Consider the following 19,306-nt stretch of genomic DNA (forward strand, 5'->3'; position numbering starts at 1 on the left):
CTTGCAGTCGAAAACTAATGTGTACGCTTATGCCTGCATTTTTATTTTGTTAAATACAAACAAAATTGTAGCAAAAGTGCTGGAAAGTATCTGGTCAGAAAGAGCTGTTTATTTGGTAGTTCAATGAAACTACTGTACTATACTGCTGAGTGACTGTCTGTTGCTCATTAAATACATTTCATTGCAATGTTGACCCTGTGCTAACTTGCATATGACAAATGAAACTGAAGCGGAAAGGCTTCAGATAGTTAAGAGTGAGAAAAAAAATGCATTCATGTTTGCAATTTTGTCTTGTTACACAATATTTGGAATTAAATAAAACAAACAAAACACTACATTTTAGGAAATATTAGAGGATGTTTTCGTGTTTGTTTTTTTGTACTACTTGGACACTAAAGTGGCCCTCCAATGAGATGACGGTGCCAGAAGTGGCCCGCGGCTCATTTGAGTTTGAGACCCCTGCTTTAGACCATTGTCAATCAATCTAGTGCCGTGTCTCCTGTACAGCAGCGATCCCCAACTCCTAGGCCAGTGAGTCGTTTGGTACCGGGCCACGAGAGTTGAGGTCTGAAATGTATGGTTTTCAGGGTTTTTATCGTTAAGTCGGTTTCCCTGGATCTTTTCCCGGTTTGTAGTGTGTCTTATTTTGAAAGAACAATTTACGCGTTACCATAGCGACCAGAGAGCATTAAGAAGCCCTACTAGGGCTTTGGAGCGTGATGTCACGGGGGTGGTGCGTGGAAAGGATTTTGGCCCGATCCGCCATTTTGGGGGTCTAGCGCAAGTGAAAAGGGAGCAAAGGCACACACAACAGCCATGGTTCGTATTTGCTGTGTGGTCGGCTGCAATGTGTGATCGCACGACCGGCAAGAGAATAAGCTTGAAAAGGGTTTATCTTACTGGAGCTGCTTTGCAAAGAAGAATGGACAAGAATTTCAGTCTCTAGATGTGCAAAGCTGGTAGAGACATACCCTAAAAGACTGGCAGCTGTAATTGCAGCAAAAGGTGGTTCTACAAAGTATTGACTCAGGGGGCTGAATAATTACGCACACCCCACTTTTCAGTTATTTATTTGTAAAAAATGTTTGGAATCATGTATGATTTTTGTTCCACTTCTCACGTGTACACCACTTTGTATTGGTCTTTCACGTGGAATTCCAATAAAATTGATTCATGTTTGTGGCTGTAATGTGACAAAATGTGGAAAAGTTCAAGGGGGCCGAATACTTTTGCAAGCCACTGTATAAACAGATGGCTGAATGACTTTAAACTCTGGGCTAAGCCGCTGAAACTTGTGAATAACAATAAAGATAATAAACTTGTTGTATTATTTAATAAGTTTAATCTATGTTAAAAGGAAACCTCCCTATTTAATGATCATGATTGCCCTTTTTTTGTTCATATTATTTATGCCTTTGGTTTGAAATCCTTCAATGACCGCACAATGTGCTGTTAAAAAAATAAATAAATCAGCGAAACAGCGAGTCCGCCATAGGTGAACCGCGTTATAGCGAGGGACCACTGTACAATAATTTCCAGTAGCACTGCTGATATATGAAATGGTGAGTTTTGAAGTTGTCTTCAAACAAGTGCATTGTACTAGAAAAAGGTGTTTGAAGGATTAAAAATGTAAAAAGTAATGACTATTTTATATTTATGAAAAAAACTTTATGTGAAAAAGTAGCAAAAAAACAAAAACAAAAAAACATAACACATGGACACTTTTGGCCACAAACAAGCTGAAGGGATGGTGATTTTTTTTTTTTAACAAACCCAGAGTGTTAAAAAACACTTAGAACCATGTTTATTTCATCAGCATCAATAGTAACAAAAATACAATTTAGTTTTCGCTGTCAAAGTCACGTGTTTCCGGTTAGTGTTGAGGTCACGTGTTTCCGGTTAGTGTGGCGGTCGCAATATGGCGCTCCCCAGTGGCTGCAGCCAGGTGCTCTTGGAAAAAAATGTCTCTGGCTACTGTGGAGGTCACGTGTTTCCGGCTACTGTGGAGGTCACGTGTTTCCGGTGTAGAAATGTTTAGCTTATTTTAGAGTTTAGACATGTAGGAATGTGTAGTTTGTTTTAGAGTTTAGAAATGTGTTAAGATAGAATGTAGAATTATGGTAGAGACACTGACACTGCCCTGGATATAAATAAAGGCCTGACTGTGTCATGAACTTAGGAGTAGATCTTAGGAGACCCTCCCCAGTTGAACTGTGAAAGTAAGACAAAGAGGAGTTAATGCTGAGTGGAAATTCCCCAGAGGATACCTGTGTGGGGGTCTCAACATATAACTTGATAACTGTGGTCTGGAAGGGAGATGGTTTTTATGGCCCCTAGGAAGAGACACATCCACAGTGTTTTAACTGTTACACTCACACATCCACATGGACACTCACTCACGTGCACTCACATAGACACGCGGGTACGCGCACACACAGGCACTCACGTGCTCGTGCATACACACACAGACATACGGAGTTTCCAGCACACCATGGGGGATTTATGATGGGGTCGCCTCTATAAAGCTGCCTGGAACTAACAAAGGGGTGAAGATTGTTTCAGAGGGACACCGGCCTCGTCTTCCCTTCTAGAAGTGCATGCTTAAATGAAGATGAATAAAGATGAATAAAGATTTTGTAAAAATAACTACTGAGTTCCGGTGCCGTTTCTGGATCCCTCGACGAATAAAGAACCGGGGTAAAAACTGATTTCGCAACACCGGTTACTGTGGAGGTTGCACTATGGCGCTCCCCAGTGGCTGCAGCCAGACCCTTCTCCATTTGTAGGTCAACAGTCATTCTTGTAGGCTGATTAGCTAATATGCCAGTAGTTAATGAGCTACTATAATATATGCATGATGGTGGGAATGCATGCTTGTGTCTGTGTGTGTGCCTGTTTGTCTATGTCTATGTGTCAGGACAGGTCTTATACTCCACCTCTCTGGAAACATCTCAGGCCCCCCTAGTTGTGGGGCCTATCTCCCCTCACCACACTGCCTGCCAGTGGCTGTTGCCCTCAGCCGTCGGTGCATTGGTGGTTCTCAGTGTCCGGGGCTGGGGGGCCTCTACATATCCGGGGCCTGGATTTCCTCCATGCTTTCTTCATGTCCTGGGGGGCAGGGCTATGGCTCCCCAGATCTACTATTAGACACTTACATGGAGAAACCTCATGAATACTAGTCCTCTCACACACACAGGTACACACAGACACACACTATCTTGGTTGGCTGCTGCCTCTAAACCTATCATGCGTTGTCGGTCTTGTGTGCTGTTCAGTAAGATTCAGTATTTATTATTTACTGTTACCTATGTAATGGTAAATGGACTAATTTTTATAAAGCGCTTTTCTACTCTCCTGGAGTACTTAAAGCGCTACAACAGCGTATACAACATGCCACATTTACCCAATCATGTGTCCGTTCTCTCCGTTGGGAGAACGGGCTCCCAAGCACTGACTCTAAACTGAGTGCTTTTCTAACAACATTCACACACATTCACACTCCGATGGATGCATCAGAGAGCAACTTGGGGTTAGTATCTTGCCAAAGGATACTTGGCATGCAGACTGGAGGAGCCAGAGATCGAAACAGCAGCCTTCCGATCAGTAGGTGACCTGCTCTACCTCCTGAGCTACAGCCAGGAGTTGCTGTATTTTCCCTAATATGCTGTTTTCTTTTTACTTGTTACTTTTCTCAGCAGGTGGGGAAGCAGATTTTCAGTGACTTTTCTTTCTATTCCTCTTATCCTCTATTTTTCTTTCCTTCTCCATCTGTTTCTTCCCAACTTCTCTTTCCTTCTTATTTTCTCTTTCCTGTTCCCGAGTCCTGTCCTTTCTGATTGTAATAACTTCCAATCAGAATTACAATCAACTTACAATCAGAATCAGTGAAAACTGTACAATGACAATAAATGAAGTTATAAGTTCTAAAATAAAAAATAATAATAATAAAGAGCAAATAAACTATGACAATTAAGTGTACCAGTACAGCAAAAGCTCCGCTAGGGAAAGTAAATCTTTTGGGCATTTTTCTTGGCATTCAGACAATAATTCTGATTGCTACAGTGCTGAACAGGGCAGGACAGGCAAAAAAAAAAAAAAAAATCCGGTAAAAGTGGAAGTACTGATTTAACTTCTTTACTCAAGTAAAAGTAATTAGTACAGGGTCTGAAATGTACTCAGAGTAAAAAAATAAAGAGTTCTCTGCAAGATGTTTGTATTTTTGTGCTAAGCTAACTGAATCTTGTGCTATATTTACATAATCATAAAATAATATACATAGGAATACAAACTTTAGTCTAACTTTTTTAAATAAAAAATTCGAATTATACTCATCTTGAATCTGAAGAAAAAAAAGTAAAACAAAAAATATATCTCTTTTTTTCTGTTGCCTACATTGTAGAGGGTGACTTTGCCTCTAAACAGGAAAGTACAACTAGAGGTTAAAGTTGATTTAGCAGGTGTGGAACCCTAATGACAGTAAATGGTTCTTTGTTGTTTGGCTAGCTAATGGTTACAATATTCATGTTGCATCTGAGGATATGAAGTGTCTTGGTTGTGGGTTGGAGGGGCATCTTATGCAATAGTGTGATGATTGTGGGGAGAGCTCGCTGCCCCTTGCTTCCTCCTCTGTAAAGAGTACTGCCAGCATCTCTGGCAGAGCTGTCATATTCTGGGGAGGCTCTGCTGCCTTTAGAGTTGACCTTAAGGTCAGCAAGAAATGTGCATTTGTAAAAAGTAAAAGATCGCACAAATGAGGAGGGGAGTGATTTTACATTCAGTTACATAAGTGAAAATCCTTTAACAGAGAGAATGCAGTGAAGAGATGAATGAAGATTTTAAAAAGTAGGCAAGGCCCAAGGGAAGTGGTAGAATGAAAGAACTAATAGACCAAATTCTTTCCAGGGTACCTGATAGAATAACACTTGCTAAATTCCTCTGTGAAGATGAAGAACCAGGAGACTACATGGAAAAGGGTAAAGTGAAAAGAGTCTTAGAGGGAAGCTCCAAAGCCCTTCTGTCGCAATTACAGGGACATGATGAATCAGAGGTAGACAGTGAGGTGGTTGTGGGATTGAAGTCACAATGGTTATTCCTTTTTTGAAAATTAGAATGTTTCATCATTTCTTTATCATTACAGGTTCTAATTACTCTGGATCACATAACTAATTAACTAATTAGAATCTGTCCCTGTTTATATGAAAAACAAGGGAGAGCTTGGACATTAATGCTTTACTGATACAGAGAACAGACAGACTGAAAAAACTGAAATCCAATCAGTGATGTCCTTGTTTTCAGCTTCCTTTTTCCCCATCACTAAACAAGCGTCTCCATTTAGTCTGTTGAATCAAAGCTAAATGTTTATCCTTGAAACACAGTGCTGAGGATAATGCTGCTGAATGGAAGAGAGGGTTTGGGTTAGTGGCATCATTGGTGGAGTCATTCCTCTTTCTGTTGACATCGATAAAGTAATTGCATGTTACAGTTCAAAAATCAGGGCTGAGTTTGAAAACAGGTTTTATGCAGCAGCTCCATCTGCTGTTCAAATCAAGTAGGGATGAAATTCTCTCAAGCATCAGACAATTTGCTGCTAAAGCTAACCGAGCCACAAGGTTGTGCTCTGTTATTTTTTATTTGATATATGAAAATGTAATCTATCAACAATCCTGCATACTGCTGCTGGCCTGCATCTGCAAGTTGTTCTGTAATCCTCGCTACCATTTTTTAAATCCTTTTTGACAAAACTCACAGTTAGGGTTGGATCAGGTGACCCTGAATCCTGTTATGCTGCAATAGGTCTAGGCTGCTGGGGGCTTCCCATGATCTTTGTTCGTCATTCACCTTTTCACTCACTATGTGTTTATACATGACTCTAGATTTAATAATTAGTCTTTCTTTGGCTGTCTTGGCTGTAGCTCGGTAGTAGAGCAGGTCCCCTATGAGTGACCTGTGAATGAGTGAATAAGGCAGTGGTTCCCAAACTTTTTTACAAGAAAAATGTTCCCCCCCCCCAAACACATCCTCTAAACACACACCCATATTTTGCTCCATTGCGGTTTATTTGACACCTCAAAAATTTAGTAAACGATTAAGCAAATACAAGTAAACGGCAATAAATTACAGGTAGTAATAAAATATACTACTAACTCTTTTACGCTACGTCCACACCTTCACGGGTATTTTTGAAAACTCAGCTGTTTCTATGCGTTTGGGCTTTTCGTTTCGATTGCGTTGCGATTCACCGAAAACGGAGATTATTTAAAACTCCTTTTTTGCGTTTACGTGTGGACGAGGATTACAGAGTTCGTCACGCAACTACAAAAGTATGTGCCTCTTTTCACGTCACACTGTGCGCCACGTTATTGTTTACATGAGGTGAATTGCAGAATGGCAGATAGAGACAAAATACTGTTACTGTTAATCTGACTATCTTCAGGTTTTACACGCTTACATATACACACGCAGTTACTGTCCCTCCATTTAGAAAGGCAGCGGCGTCACGGTGTATTTATTTTACATATAGTTGTTTTTTTCCCCTGTGTAATAATATTCAACATTGCTGTCAATACATTTTTCAAAAAATGCCTCTCTGTGCAAAATGGGTTCAAAAACAAAAACAGCTGTGGGATACTGTTTGTCCGTGATTTGAACCGGGGGGAACAAATCGGAAGGATCAGCCTGATGTTATTTGTATCCCGCTGTAACTTTACTGCATAAAGAGCTAACATGTCCAAAATGTCAGGAGTAGTTAGTCATTACAAGAAGTGTTTGTGAACTAAAAATCAACATTGTTGGATACTGTTTGTCCGTGATTTGGAGAGCCCAGCGCGTGATCCCGACGCAGGGAAAACTAATTTTGCAGGGGAGACCTACCTCGGCACTTGTGCAGGTGAAGCCAAAGGGAAGATATGCTTCACCATATTTTCTAGTCTTTGGCTTGGAAGGAAGTTGGTTTGGAAACATATTTGGCGATGCTTCCTCTCCTGCTTTGCGTTTGTGTGGGAGCCCCGTCAAAAATCTGTCCATTATGCTAGCAGTGTCCAAGCATTCTTTTTTTATTTTTATTTTCATACCGCGCCCCCCCTGCAATGGCTCTGCTCCCCCCCTAGGGGGCGGGCCCCACACTTTGGGAACCTCTGGAATAAGGCAAGTTGTGGAGAGTGCTTTGCAGAGTAGCAAAGCGCGATATAACACAGTCCTTATACCATCTCTTCCACAGTCTTTCTTTTCTTTTGTCTCCCAGCAGTTGGCCGCCCCTCCCTGAGCCTGCTTCTGCTGGAGGTTTTTTCCTTCCCACTGTTGCAAAGGAACTTGCTCATAGGGGATCATATGATCATATCTTTGTATTAGGGTCTTTACCTTACAATATAAAGCACCTTGAGACAACGGTTGCTGTGATTTGGCACTATATATATATATAAAACTGAATTCAATTGAATTGCTATTTCTGACAATCAGATATGTATTGTCCCTGCTGGCTTTTCTGGTGTGCAAAGAGGTCTTGCTGCACCTGCTGCTGTTCTGCCTGACTTGAGGCTTTCCATGTATGCACATGCCACCGAACGAATCACTGCAGAAGTGGATATAATGGGCTGCCATTTAAATATCAATTCTAAAGATGTAAAGAAATGCATTTCAATAAACTTGTGAACTTCAGAGCAGCTAAATACATGCTACAGAAATCATCTTGCAGTAGGTTACTTATAAGTGACAGCAACTGTGTGTCACTGTGATTGTAAGTTGATATGTGTAGCTATTTACTGACTAGTCTGTGTAACTTGTAGAGGTTCAAATAAGGGAACATTTTGTTTGTGATAACAGTCAATGACCACCACCTTTTACTTGATACTACAGTATACTCTGTTTTATTTATGCCACTTTTGGTGCACACTACATACTGTCTGCAGTTTGTGTATGTCAGTATAGACTTTGCACCTATGGGTTAAATATAAAATCCAAAACTCAATAACTGAAAAACTCATTTATTATGAGTTATCAAATCATGAATGAATAAGTGTAATGTTTATAGCAAATTAACAGTTTTAATGTGTTTTTTTTTGTGGCAAGATCTAATAATCTAATATACTGGGTCTAAATTGAGGAGCACATAAACATGTACACACAAAGAAAGGAGGAAAAATAAATACAGCTCTTTAAAAACTGACAATTAAACATTCTGAAATTAAAAGCAAGTATTGTACTTTAATACCATTTGTTTTCAAATCATAAACTCTGTGTATTATAGTACAGTTAGTGTAAAACCTTCACGGAATGCATTGTCACTCTCCTGCAGTGCAGAGAGCTTTCATTAGTTATGTACAGCCTGACATTGCTCTGTTTTTCTGGCACTATTTCATAAACTCTTGCCTGAGGTATTGTTAAAAAGTTACAAGGTGAAAGAGATGAAGAGAATTAACAGATGACAAAATGTATAAGGCAGTGAAGGTCCAGAGGCCCTTTCAGACCAATACTGTCCCCCTGCATGGTACAGATGTCTTCAGGGGAACTGAGTGCAATTAGGGTAAACAAGGGAACTGAGATATCAGGTCACGGCCCAGCGTCACTGTCACAAGCATAATTTTATCTTGTAGCAATCCAAGGTTGTGATCAGAAGCCTCCATTCTGCTTTCTTCTGGACAAGGCATCGTTCTTGACTGACCCTCTCTGGCTGATGACTGACTTTGATTCAATTCTGGAATTCTGAGTGCACTCTTCCCTTTCCATGGGGTGGTGGGGCCCAAAATTCCAGTAACTGTGTAGGTGTTTCTGTGGGTGAGCATGTGTCTGAATGCATATGTGTCTGTGTTAAACTGCTTTGAAGGCTGGGAGATGAAATCACAGCTTGGGCTGGCTTGCCAACTTGATCTTCAGGTTCTCTGCCAATTTGTCCAGGAACTCAAAGGTGTTCAAGTAGTCAGCACGTTTCACACTGCAAACAGAGTAGAGAAGGTCAGAAAACAGATGACTGTCATCATTAAAGTATTGCAAAAGTTCAGAGATCACCGAATATGACTAATTTTGACTAATATTCAGGCTGCATTTATTAAGCTCTGTTAAGTCAAGTTCACTGTAGTCAAAATAAGTTTTGACTGCAATAACTTAGTGCTCCTTCATGCCATCAAATCTAAGGCCCATTTCTCATATGAATAAATGTGTGGTCACTGTTTCCAAGACGAGGAAAGGTGTTGAAAATTTTTTTTATTATTACAGACATACTGAGCTGCTGTAAGGGCTTATGTGAGCATACACTTTGCCACAGTTGGGCTCTATAAATGTAAGCATATGTCTGCATCTTTCTGTACTATTAGTAAAAATTCACTGTAATTATTCAACAAGCTCATTTTTGAAATGCCAAACAATACTTAAGAGGTTGGGAGCTGTTACATCTACTGTCACATGAAACTTGGTTGATTAATACCCAATACTTATGATTATGTTACATGGGAAAAAGGACAATGGTGAGTAAATCATAGTAAGAGGTAAAATATATGAAACTAATATTTACTACATTAAGGGTTTTTTTCCTTTGTTTTGTTCTTTCTGCATGCTTAGTTTCTGGAGTGTGTCAAAGACAATTTTGAACATCCACCATTGTAATATTTTATATTTAGCAGAACACAATAGGAAAGAAAAAGCATAACTGCTCTACATTGAAAAGAGCTCAAACATATTTAAGACCTGATTGAATTAAACTTTAATTTACGGATGTCCCAATCAGGTACATTTCGAAATGGAGCCGTCCTTTCCGGTTACTGTATGTGGTGGCTTCCATAAACTGGTGCCCACTCTTATGTATTTTTAATAGATTATTTCTAAGTTCTGAGACTGTATCAAGAATGTATTGTAAGATCTAATTACACACTAATCTAACAGCACAATATCCTTATATGAATGCACAGTGCATATGACTAACTTTGCAAGGCCTTTGATGCAGATAGCCAAATCTTTGGTCATGAAACCAGCCTCAATGGTCTCGATGCAAACAGCCTCCAGCGCCTCAGAGAACACTCGCAGCTCGGCATTGTTATCAAGCTTTGCCCGGTGAAGCAGGCCCCGTGTCCAGGCAAAGATGGAGGCTGTGGGAAACAGATACACAGTGAAAGGGCATACATTAGATAACTAACCTAGAGATAACCTTAGAGATAAAATCACATAGATCACTTTTCCACAATCCGAGCCTACCAATAGGATTGGTGGAGGTTTCCTTTCCCTGCTGGTGTAGTCTGTAATGTCGAGTCACTGTGCCATGGGCAGCCTCTGACTCTACTGTACGACCATCAGGACAGACAAGCACACTGGTCATCATACCCAGGGAGCCGTAGCCTAAAACACAGGGACAACCAAAATCTACATTAACATCTGAATATCATTAGTCTACAGTACATTGCAATTTTTTAGGCTTTTATCATTTAAGTTTCTGCATGGTTTTTCACATAACTTCTGATCTGAACCTCCTGTTTAAACCAACCTTGTGCCACAGAGTCAGACTGTACATCTCCATCATAGTTCTTGCAGGCCCAAATGAAGCCTCCCTCAGATTTCATGGCTTGGGCCACCATGTCATCAATGAGACGGTGCTCATACCAGATGCCCTTGGACTCAAACTGAGCACGATACTCTCTGAAGCACACAAGAAGGTGGACAACACAGTTCTGGCCCATGTCTGATACAAGAATGTTTGCATAAGCTGTGTGTGCATGTGCTGTCCTTACTTCTCATAGATCTCCTGAAAGATGTCTTTGAAGCGTCCATCGTACTTCTTCAGGATGGTGTTCTTGGTGCTGAGGTATAGAGGCCAGCCTTTGGACAGAGCAATCTGGAAAGAGCTATTAGCAAAATCCCTGATGGACTTATCTGTGTTGTACATTCCCAAGGCCACACCACCTGTGCCTGGATAGACACAAACAAATAGACATACAGACTAGAGATGGCATGATACCACTTTTTTATGTCCGATACCGATATCATAAATTTGGATATCGGCCGATACCGATATGAATCCGATATAGTGTGTTTTTTAATCAATAAAACTGTTTTTTTTTTTAAATATCTTGCTGCATTTTGTATAAGTTCAAACTCAAGTTAAAAAACAAAACAAAACACTAAAGCTATTCTGTTATACCTGTGTGCAAAAAATACACTGCACCCAAAATTTTTCATAGTTCAGCAATACTGATCAATCTAATAAACTTAAACCTACTCCATCCTCCCTATTCTGGTATTTTAAAGAGTAAGCAACCTAACTAATAGGGTTGAAAACTCCCAGCAAAAAAAAATTTAAAAAGAAAATAGGGAACCACCCCCCCACCCTCCACATCATGATGCTTAATCAATGTAATCAACTTTAATTTGATGCAGTGTGAAAAAAAAAAAAATGCACAGAAATCAATTATTTTTCAAGAATAATTAAATAGATTCAACATCTTTCTTCAACAGAACTGCAGACTTCTGTAATGGACTTCTATACATTTTACATCAGATTAAAATTCTGGGTGTAAGATTCAGATAATTATTTATTAAAAGCTAGATATTTTAAATGAGAATAAGAAAGAAAAGTATGTCTTTGTGCCCCCCTTTTCCCTGCTCATGCCCTATCGGCCCCCCTGGCTAAACTTTGCTAGATCCGCCCCTGCACAGTTACCAGCGTCAGCTACGTAGAAAAAGATCCTGATGTAGAAAGTAATATTAAATAAATTCTAACAACAGCTTATCACGCTTAAACGTATTGCTGTTGTTTATCTGCTGGGGCCTGTTCTTCGTACCTCGCTAAGTAAGTTAGCCGGATTTGAATGTTGACGATTTCGCGTGATCTTGGATCGTTCGGTTCTCCGAAGCTCATCTGGGACTTGCTGTCATAGCAACAGATCCGTAAGCGTAAACCTGCTCGGGAGCAGGTTTACTTTATGTAAACAGGATTAGATCGCGGCCACTCAGGTATGTCCGCTGCAGTTATATGAAAGCAAGAGCGATATTTCGCCACTGTTTTACCATAAATAAATATTATCAATGTAACTAAAGATAATGCAGCATTTGATTCTTTTATTGATTTCATACAGATACATACAGGTCATTTCCGAAAAAAAGGGAAATGTACTATTAATCATTCTATTACATGTAGTAGATCATGTCAGATGTCATTCATATTTTAGAGTAGTAATAGTAAATTACTACGTGCAATCAAGATGAGAGACCACGACTATAAAAGCGAAGGTGGATTTGGGAAGTCTGTCGCAGCCATGTCCTGTCCGTTTGTACGCGAGCAAGGAAGGTGCAAGATTGATAAGGAGAGTTTACAGAATTTAGCGTATATTGCGGGATAGACAGGATCCTTTAGCTCAGCGCGACGGTGTGCTCATAGAGAGATATCGATTCTCCCGTGAGGGTATTATTTTCTCTCTCTCTCTCTCTCTCATATATATATATATATATATATATATATATATATATATATATACTTACTGTACTGTATATACTTACTCCCGACTTACTGTGCATGCTTCAGTCACCCCTTGCATGGGAACAGGTAAAAGTGATGGAGTGTTATGTCAAACTACACACAAAAAACCCCACAATGTCAATAAATGTCACAGTACAAAAAGGGGTGTGACGAGGGGGTGCAGGACCACCACCTGTCTTTATTTGCTCTGCCCTTTTCTTGGTTGCTGTTATAAACAAACAAACAGATTATTCCAGGGTCTCTTGTCATAGACTAAAAGCAATATAAGTGATAAATATTACCATTCTGTGGAATATTTTTATATTTCACTTTTACTCTTTCCCATGTTCTAGTGGGTCCTGTTGTGGCTCTAATGTGAAAGAGGATATGATGTAATATAATATAATGTGGTATAATATAATATCACATGATATAATGTAATATCATGGATCACTTACGAGTTTAATTTGTCAGCAACTTTCTGCCAGCCCTCTCTCCTTGCTTTTGCAGCCTTTGTAGTGTTCCCCTGCGTTTTAATTAAACTCTGAAACTCCTGATATCCCTCAATCAAGAGTTCTTGGTCTGCTGCCGTGAAATACTGAGCGGGCTCCTTCGACATCTTCGCCGACCAATCACAGGGTTGCCGATCAATGTTTCTACTATCGATGCGTAGCCCCTTTTAAGCCACCCAGTGATCTCAGATTACTTCATCCAGCTATACTAATCGTCAACAACAGGTGCGTTCGGAGAACCGGATTAGCGAGCTCAAAGTTATCCAAGATCAAATCATCGCGCTGTGTCATTTGATCTTGGATGTAGTAAGCGAGGTACGAAGAACGGGCCCCTGGTCTCCTCTTTCTAGCGCAAAGTGGGCCAAAAACAAACAAGAGAGACGGGACTTGCGGCAGAAAAGCCGATCAGCTTATCGCTGATCAGTTTCATGTTTGAAGTAATAACAGGAGAGGCAGGGGGAGTGAATGAGAGAAGTAGATGCAACTACGCAGCAAAGACAGAATAACTTCAGCTTTGTGTCTATTTTTTAATTCTAGCTGAAGTATGGGACAAATCGCTTCCTTTTCACCTCAGTATGGAAATCCGAAGGCCAGTTCAGCTGTGGCTCAATATATCAGTTGTTAAGCTTAACGTGGAAATACTATGCAAACATTCAGGGATGAACTTACACACTTGCTTTACTTCTCTGGGATAGTTTTCGCCGAGATGAAATGCCTTAGGAAGCATGTAGCGAGGCTCCAAATGCTCCAACAGACCGCCAACAGGTCTGGCAGACAACAGCCGCTCTATCACGTGACACATACTGCTCCGATGTGCCGAGCTGGGTTACGCGCGTTTTGTGAGGTGATTTTGTGATACTTCGGATCGGATTACATTTTTTATTTCTCTCTGATATCCGATTCAGTAATTTAGGTCAGTATCGGACCGATACTGATACGTAATATCGGATTGGTCCATCTCTAATACAGACAGACTAAATTCACATGAATTATCGACTTTAAAGGCAGACAATCTTGGACAAACTTAGAAAAATCTAAAAAAGAAACCAGTGTTACCTCTTACTCCTCCATTTAAAATTTATTTCAGTTCATTCAGTGTTTGCTTTACAGTTGTTAAACCTGAACATATCAATACTTACAAGATCATGAACAAAGATATTATCTTTCACAGTATTTCACAATAAAACCCATACAATATAAGGTTAATTGTACTAACAGACTTTTTAAATTTTCTACCAAACTTGCTAGTTTTAAAACTGTACTAGAAAACAAATATGGAGGAAACAAGCTGTCAGCTCTTCTAAATCCTTGTTTTATATACACTCTGTGGGGTGGACATGCAAGATCTGGTTTTATACTACAGAGAAGCTTGATGATAAGATGCAGACAGTAAAGAGTAGATCCAATAGAATATTTGTTTGTTTATTTATTTTAAACAATCAGATCTTTCACATGTGGTAAATGGTTTGGAAATATATATATAACAGTATATTGGACTGGCTTCTTACTCACCCTCAAACTCATGGACCAGATATTTGACAGGCTCTCCATTTGCGGGTGTGTAGGTCATCTCCACTTTCCCAGGCCCAGGCACCACAAAGTCTGTGGCTTTGTACTGTAGGGAGAACAGTGAGTAAGAAAAAAGATACAATCCCCAACATATATAATAACAGCAAGAAAGACTGTCATAAACACCTAAAGAGGACTAGTCAGAGTGTACAGCATTGTTGTTTCTGACATCTAACAGATATTATGTAACCAGCAGCCACCTGATGCGTCACCCAACTGGAAGCGGAACTGTTGACTTTGGCTATGCACCATGAACCAACCTGTGATTTACTTCTGTGGCTGTTGAGGTGGTAAACATTGGTCCAAAGGACAGCTGATGAAACCTAATTATTGACCAAGTCGCTCCTAATAAGCCCACAACGACCGATATAACTGTCAATTCCCTGAGCTCATACATCAGCTGACGGAGGGAAAGAGCAGTTAGAGAAGTGTGGTAGAAAATTACAGGCAGCCCCCGAAATCGTAACAATAATTAAGATGAAGTTTTAGTTTGAAACACATTTTATTTTAACCTCATTTGGAAAACTTTAGAAAACTAAGGGCATTATTTTTCTTTGCCAAAACATAAACCATAAAAATACTATTTCACACTAAAACTAGATGAAGACAGACTCACTACTCTTTGCTCTTTGGTGTAGAATACACATCCTGCTTCTAATGCAAGGGTTTGAATAAACGTGTGGCTTTGCAAATGAATGTGATGTCTGGAGACACTTTCCTACAGGCTTGACTCTTTGTTCTTATCACCTCTTTCTTTCATTGTCACCTCCCTACCTCCTTCTAAATGCTAATTTGCCTGAGCCATCTTACCTTCACAGACGCTCTATAAATCTGTAGGGCATAAACAGACTTCTACAGCAAACTAACTCTAGAACAGGGCATTGATTGAGTCATTTCCTTAACATCCTATTGACACAATAATATACACGACATGAAACTACAAAAATCTGAGCAGTTTTACATCTTAAAAGATGGAAAAATGTGTCTTTGTGTCACATATTGATTTGTAGGTTGGCATTGTTAAATACTGTTGAAATGAAATTCTCTATAATTACAATCTTATGTTTTTGGAGACTTTGAAAAATTTACATGAGATGTGCAAAATCTTGACTAGAGATTCACATACCATATATCCCTCCCTTAGCATGCACACTTAAAAGTTTTCAGTAAGTGGGCCCGATAGGGTACCTGATCTCCATGGGCATGTCTGCCGATGATGATGGGCTTGGTCCAGCCGGACACCAGGCGGGGGATATTCTTACATATGATGGCTTCCCTGAACACTGTGCCCCCGAGGATGTTACGGATGGTCCCGTTGGGTGAGCGCCACATCTGCTTGAGCTTGAACTCCTCCACGCGTTTCTCGTCTGGCGTGATGGTGGCGCACTTAATGCCCACATTGTAACGGTGGACTGCCTCTGCTGCCTCAACTGTCACCCGGTCGTCAGTTGCATCTCGGTTCTCCATCCCAAGGTCATAGCTTTGCAGGGGGAGATTAAGAGAACACGATTAATGGTGCCGAGAGAAAGCTAATACATACATTTATAATGTCTTGGAAATGTACCTAGACTGTCAATAAAAACCTCAAAGTTTTAGTACAAAAAGCAAAGAATACTTTAAGCATTTTAGCTGCTCCTTCACAAGGTGTCACCAGGACGCAGCTCCACATTTGTGACTTAGTAAACTTTTATACCCGATGCCCTTCATCACACATTGCCAAGGGTTTTTGCCTCTTTTTGCTTGTTAGGGTAAGGTGTAAACCACTAAACTGAGGAGCTAGTGGTAGTAACTACTACAGGGCTCAAATGATTAGTAAATATAACTGATTAGTAATTATAATTGAGAATTTTTGTGTGCTCCTAAGAATTAGAGTATGAGAGTAAGAATGAAGATAGGGACCAAACACACACAGAGAACATTGATAATCTCAGCAGCAGAGGCACTCAATGCTATGAGCGAATACAAGTATTTACACATAATGGCACAACTTAGCAGCAGACCCCGGTGCACTAACTACCGAACACTATGCTATTGATTTCGCTGAGTGAAAAGCAAAGCGGAGAATGTCAAAGTACACCTGCTGTGATGTGGAACACAATAACTGTGTCAAAGGACATGAATGACTTGAATGAGTGGTGAAAGTGAATCTGATTATGGAATAATTTGAACTGCTGCCAGAGCTTTTTGCACTTCATTCTGAAGGTAATTTTCTTGCCTGCAGGCCCTGACACAGCATTCTTATGAAGGAGACCTTCTATTAAACCCCTGTTCCATTTTCTTTTAGGCACTGCCACTGTAACAAAGCAACACGAAGAAAGCAAAAAAAGGAACCAGTTGTGCAACGAAAGCGGGCACTCTGCCAGTATAACTAGATCGGTTTGCTCCACTTGTTATACTTGAGGAACCTCACAGCTTTAACAAACAGTTAGAGGAGGGGCTGAAAACCAGCTCAGTGTCCTTAGACTTCTCTTTGGCAATTATCTTGTGTGCTGGCTTTGTAAGAAAGTGGCCTTGACCTTTTACCTACCTACTTCCCTCCTCCCTCAACTCAAAATCCAAGCCACATGAATGAACCGATGAGGGGAGAGGCAGACATGAAAGATTTTTGTCCTGAGTGGTTTGATGTGATGTTGCTTTTCTCCACATTCTTTGGGATCTTTGCAGAAAACTTTGCACATGTTCCAAACTATGTGCTTTCAAGAATTCCGTGCCCAGCATAGTGAACCACCTGACTGTGTGGTGGGAGTTCTAACCATTGTACTATTGTGGATGGTTAACAACAGTGCAAAGTCCATGAAACAGATAAGTAGAGGAAGGTCAAATTAAGAAACCGATGACGCAAATGGATGTTATACTACTAATTACCGTTATTACTTTGTTTGGACATTTCTGATCTACAATATCACCCATCACTGCATTAGATTTAATAATACTTGTTGAAACTTCTCATTGTCTTCTTGATTACAAGACTTTTGTAAACAGCTTTTAATGTAATGGTGATTTTTTTTTCTGAGATGGCAGCTGCAGTTAGTATATTCTGCTTTGCAGCTGAGCCATGAGACACCTGTCGGGGGGGGATGTATTTTCAGGGCAAAGGTCAATGATGGGGGATGCATTAAAGCAAGAATTCAAGCCAAACAAGAAGTACCAGGCATGCAGAAAGTGTTGCTGGAATTCCCTTTTTGAGTCTGTTTTACTGAGACTATCCCTGCTGGGAGTACTTACCACTGCACCACTGTCATGTAAACAAAACTATATTTAAAAAGAAATCGCTAAATATAAGTGATCTGAGTGCACTGAGATGCTAGAACAACGGGATCTTTACACAGTGTAGTATTCACCTGTGCAAGTCGAGCTCCAGGTACGGAAAGATGAGTTTCTCCTTAATGAGCTCCCAGATGACCCGAGTCATTTCATCTCCCTGCATCTCCACCACAGAGCCAGCCTTGATCTTGGGAGACATCTGTCACAATAGAATGACCGTGAAGAGAACAAATGAATGACCGTGAAGAGGACAGTTACTCTGACACTTATTCTGATTACTAAAGTGACTGGAGAGAGATTATTATTACACAACAATTTGTCAAATGATGATGCTGATACCCAAGAGGGGGAAAAAGGTCTGTAGACTATGAATTAATTAATTCACAAGATGCTTAAAGTATCCAGAGCTGCGACTCAGCGTAAATCCATAATAACCCTCTTAAATAATAAGGCTGTCCCAGTGGCCAAAAAGGGGGGGGGGAATCACCTTCTTGGTCATTATTTTGGTTATTACCATTGTTATTTTAATAATGTCGGTTGAAAAGACGTGTAATGTTTGCATTAATGCGCACCTTATTGGTGGTGTTTCACAACAGATGATTTCACAACTTTCAAAGATTTCATTCTATAATCTCGCCTAAAGTTCACTTAAAGAAGACGCGACTTGAGTTAAGCAAACAAGGAATGCAGAGCACTAACAGGACAAGGTAAAAATCTGAAACCAGGAAGGAGGTGTTGGCTGAGGATATCAGGCCTGAATGGCCACTATGTCGGTTTGCTTTAGCTACCCACGATTTAATTTAAAAGAACAGCCGACACAAAAGTGTATTTCATAGCAACGCAAACAGAAAAACGCATTACTTCAACTTTGTCACCATTTCCCCCCTATTTCTTTTTCTTTTTTTGGACAGATGATGGCTAATCACTGCAATAGCAACACAACAACAACAAAAAGAAGAAGAAGAAGAAGAAGGAGCCGCCGAGTATTTCTTTCTTTCCTGCACGATGCCATCATTGTGTTCTGCAGTAAGCGCTGTTTAATTCAGTGCTACAAACGCCTACCTTATTGAGTTCGAGGTCCACGACACAACCAGAGACGAGAAAACTGAACGATGACCTGCCGGAGAAGACGGCTATCTAGCTGCTAGGTGCCGGTTTCTATTCCGCGAGCTCACTGGCAAGAGTCTTGGCCAATCAGAGAAGAGCGGCAAACGTTTAACGCCAATCAGATAAACCCACACCGCAGAAGGGTAGGTCTGAAAGCGGTGGTTGTCCATCTGATCGGGGTTTCCACGCCCACCGATACGCTTGTTTTATGCATGGACAGTTTTGAAGTTGCACAATGGGTGCTATATGACAGTTTGGTGGCAAAAGGCGTTGGTAAGGTGGTGCCGGAGATCCAGTTATAATGGTGCCATCTGAAAGGATATTAGTAAAACTGACAAACTACAGATTCAATATTTTGATTGGCTAGATCACAATTCTATTATTTTAATTTTAAAAAAGAGAAACTGATCATAAATGAGTC

At 40.3% G+C, this 19,306-nt stretch overlaps 1 protein-coding gene across 1 annotated transcript; it reads right to left on the bottom strand.

The window, feature by feature from the left end:
- Positions 1–8,174: 8,174 nt before the first annotated feature.
- Positions 8,175–18,997, bottom strand: idh1 (isocitrate dehydrogenase (NADP(+)) 1). Its single transcript, XM_003449515.4, has 9 exons — positions 18,841–18,997; positions 17,856–17,977; positions 15,703–15,994; positions 14,458–14,560; positions 10,710–10,887; positions 10,466–10,617; positions 10,180–10,320; positions 9,911–10,073; positions 8,175–8,926 (listed from the first exon to the last, which is right to left on the bottom strand). The coding sequence occupies exons 2-9, from the start codon at positions 17,975–17,977 to the stop codon at positions 8,833–8,835; spliced, it is 1,245 nt and encodes a 414-aa protein (XP_003449563.1). The 5' UTR covers positions 18,841–18,997; the 3' UTR covers positions 8,175–8,832.
- Between the last annotated feature and the right edge of the window lie 309 nt (positions 18,998–19,306).

Source organism: Oreochromis niloticus, linkage group LG16, assembly GCF_001858045.2.
Source record: "Oreochromis niloticus isolate F11D_XX linkage group LG16, O_niloticus_UMD_NMBU, whole genome shotgun sequence".
Taxonomy (NCBI): domain Eukaryota; kingdom Metazoa; phylum Chordata; class Actinopteri; order Cichliformes; family Cichlidae; genus Oreochromis; species Oreochromis niloticus.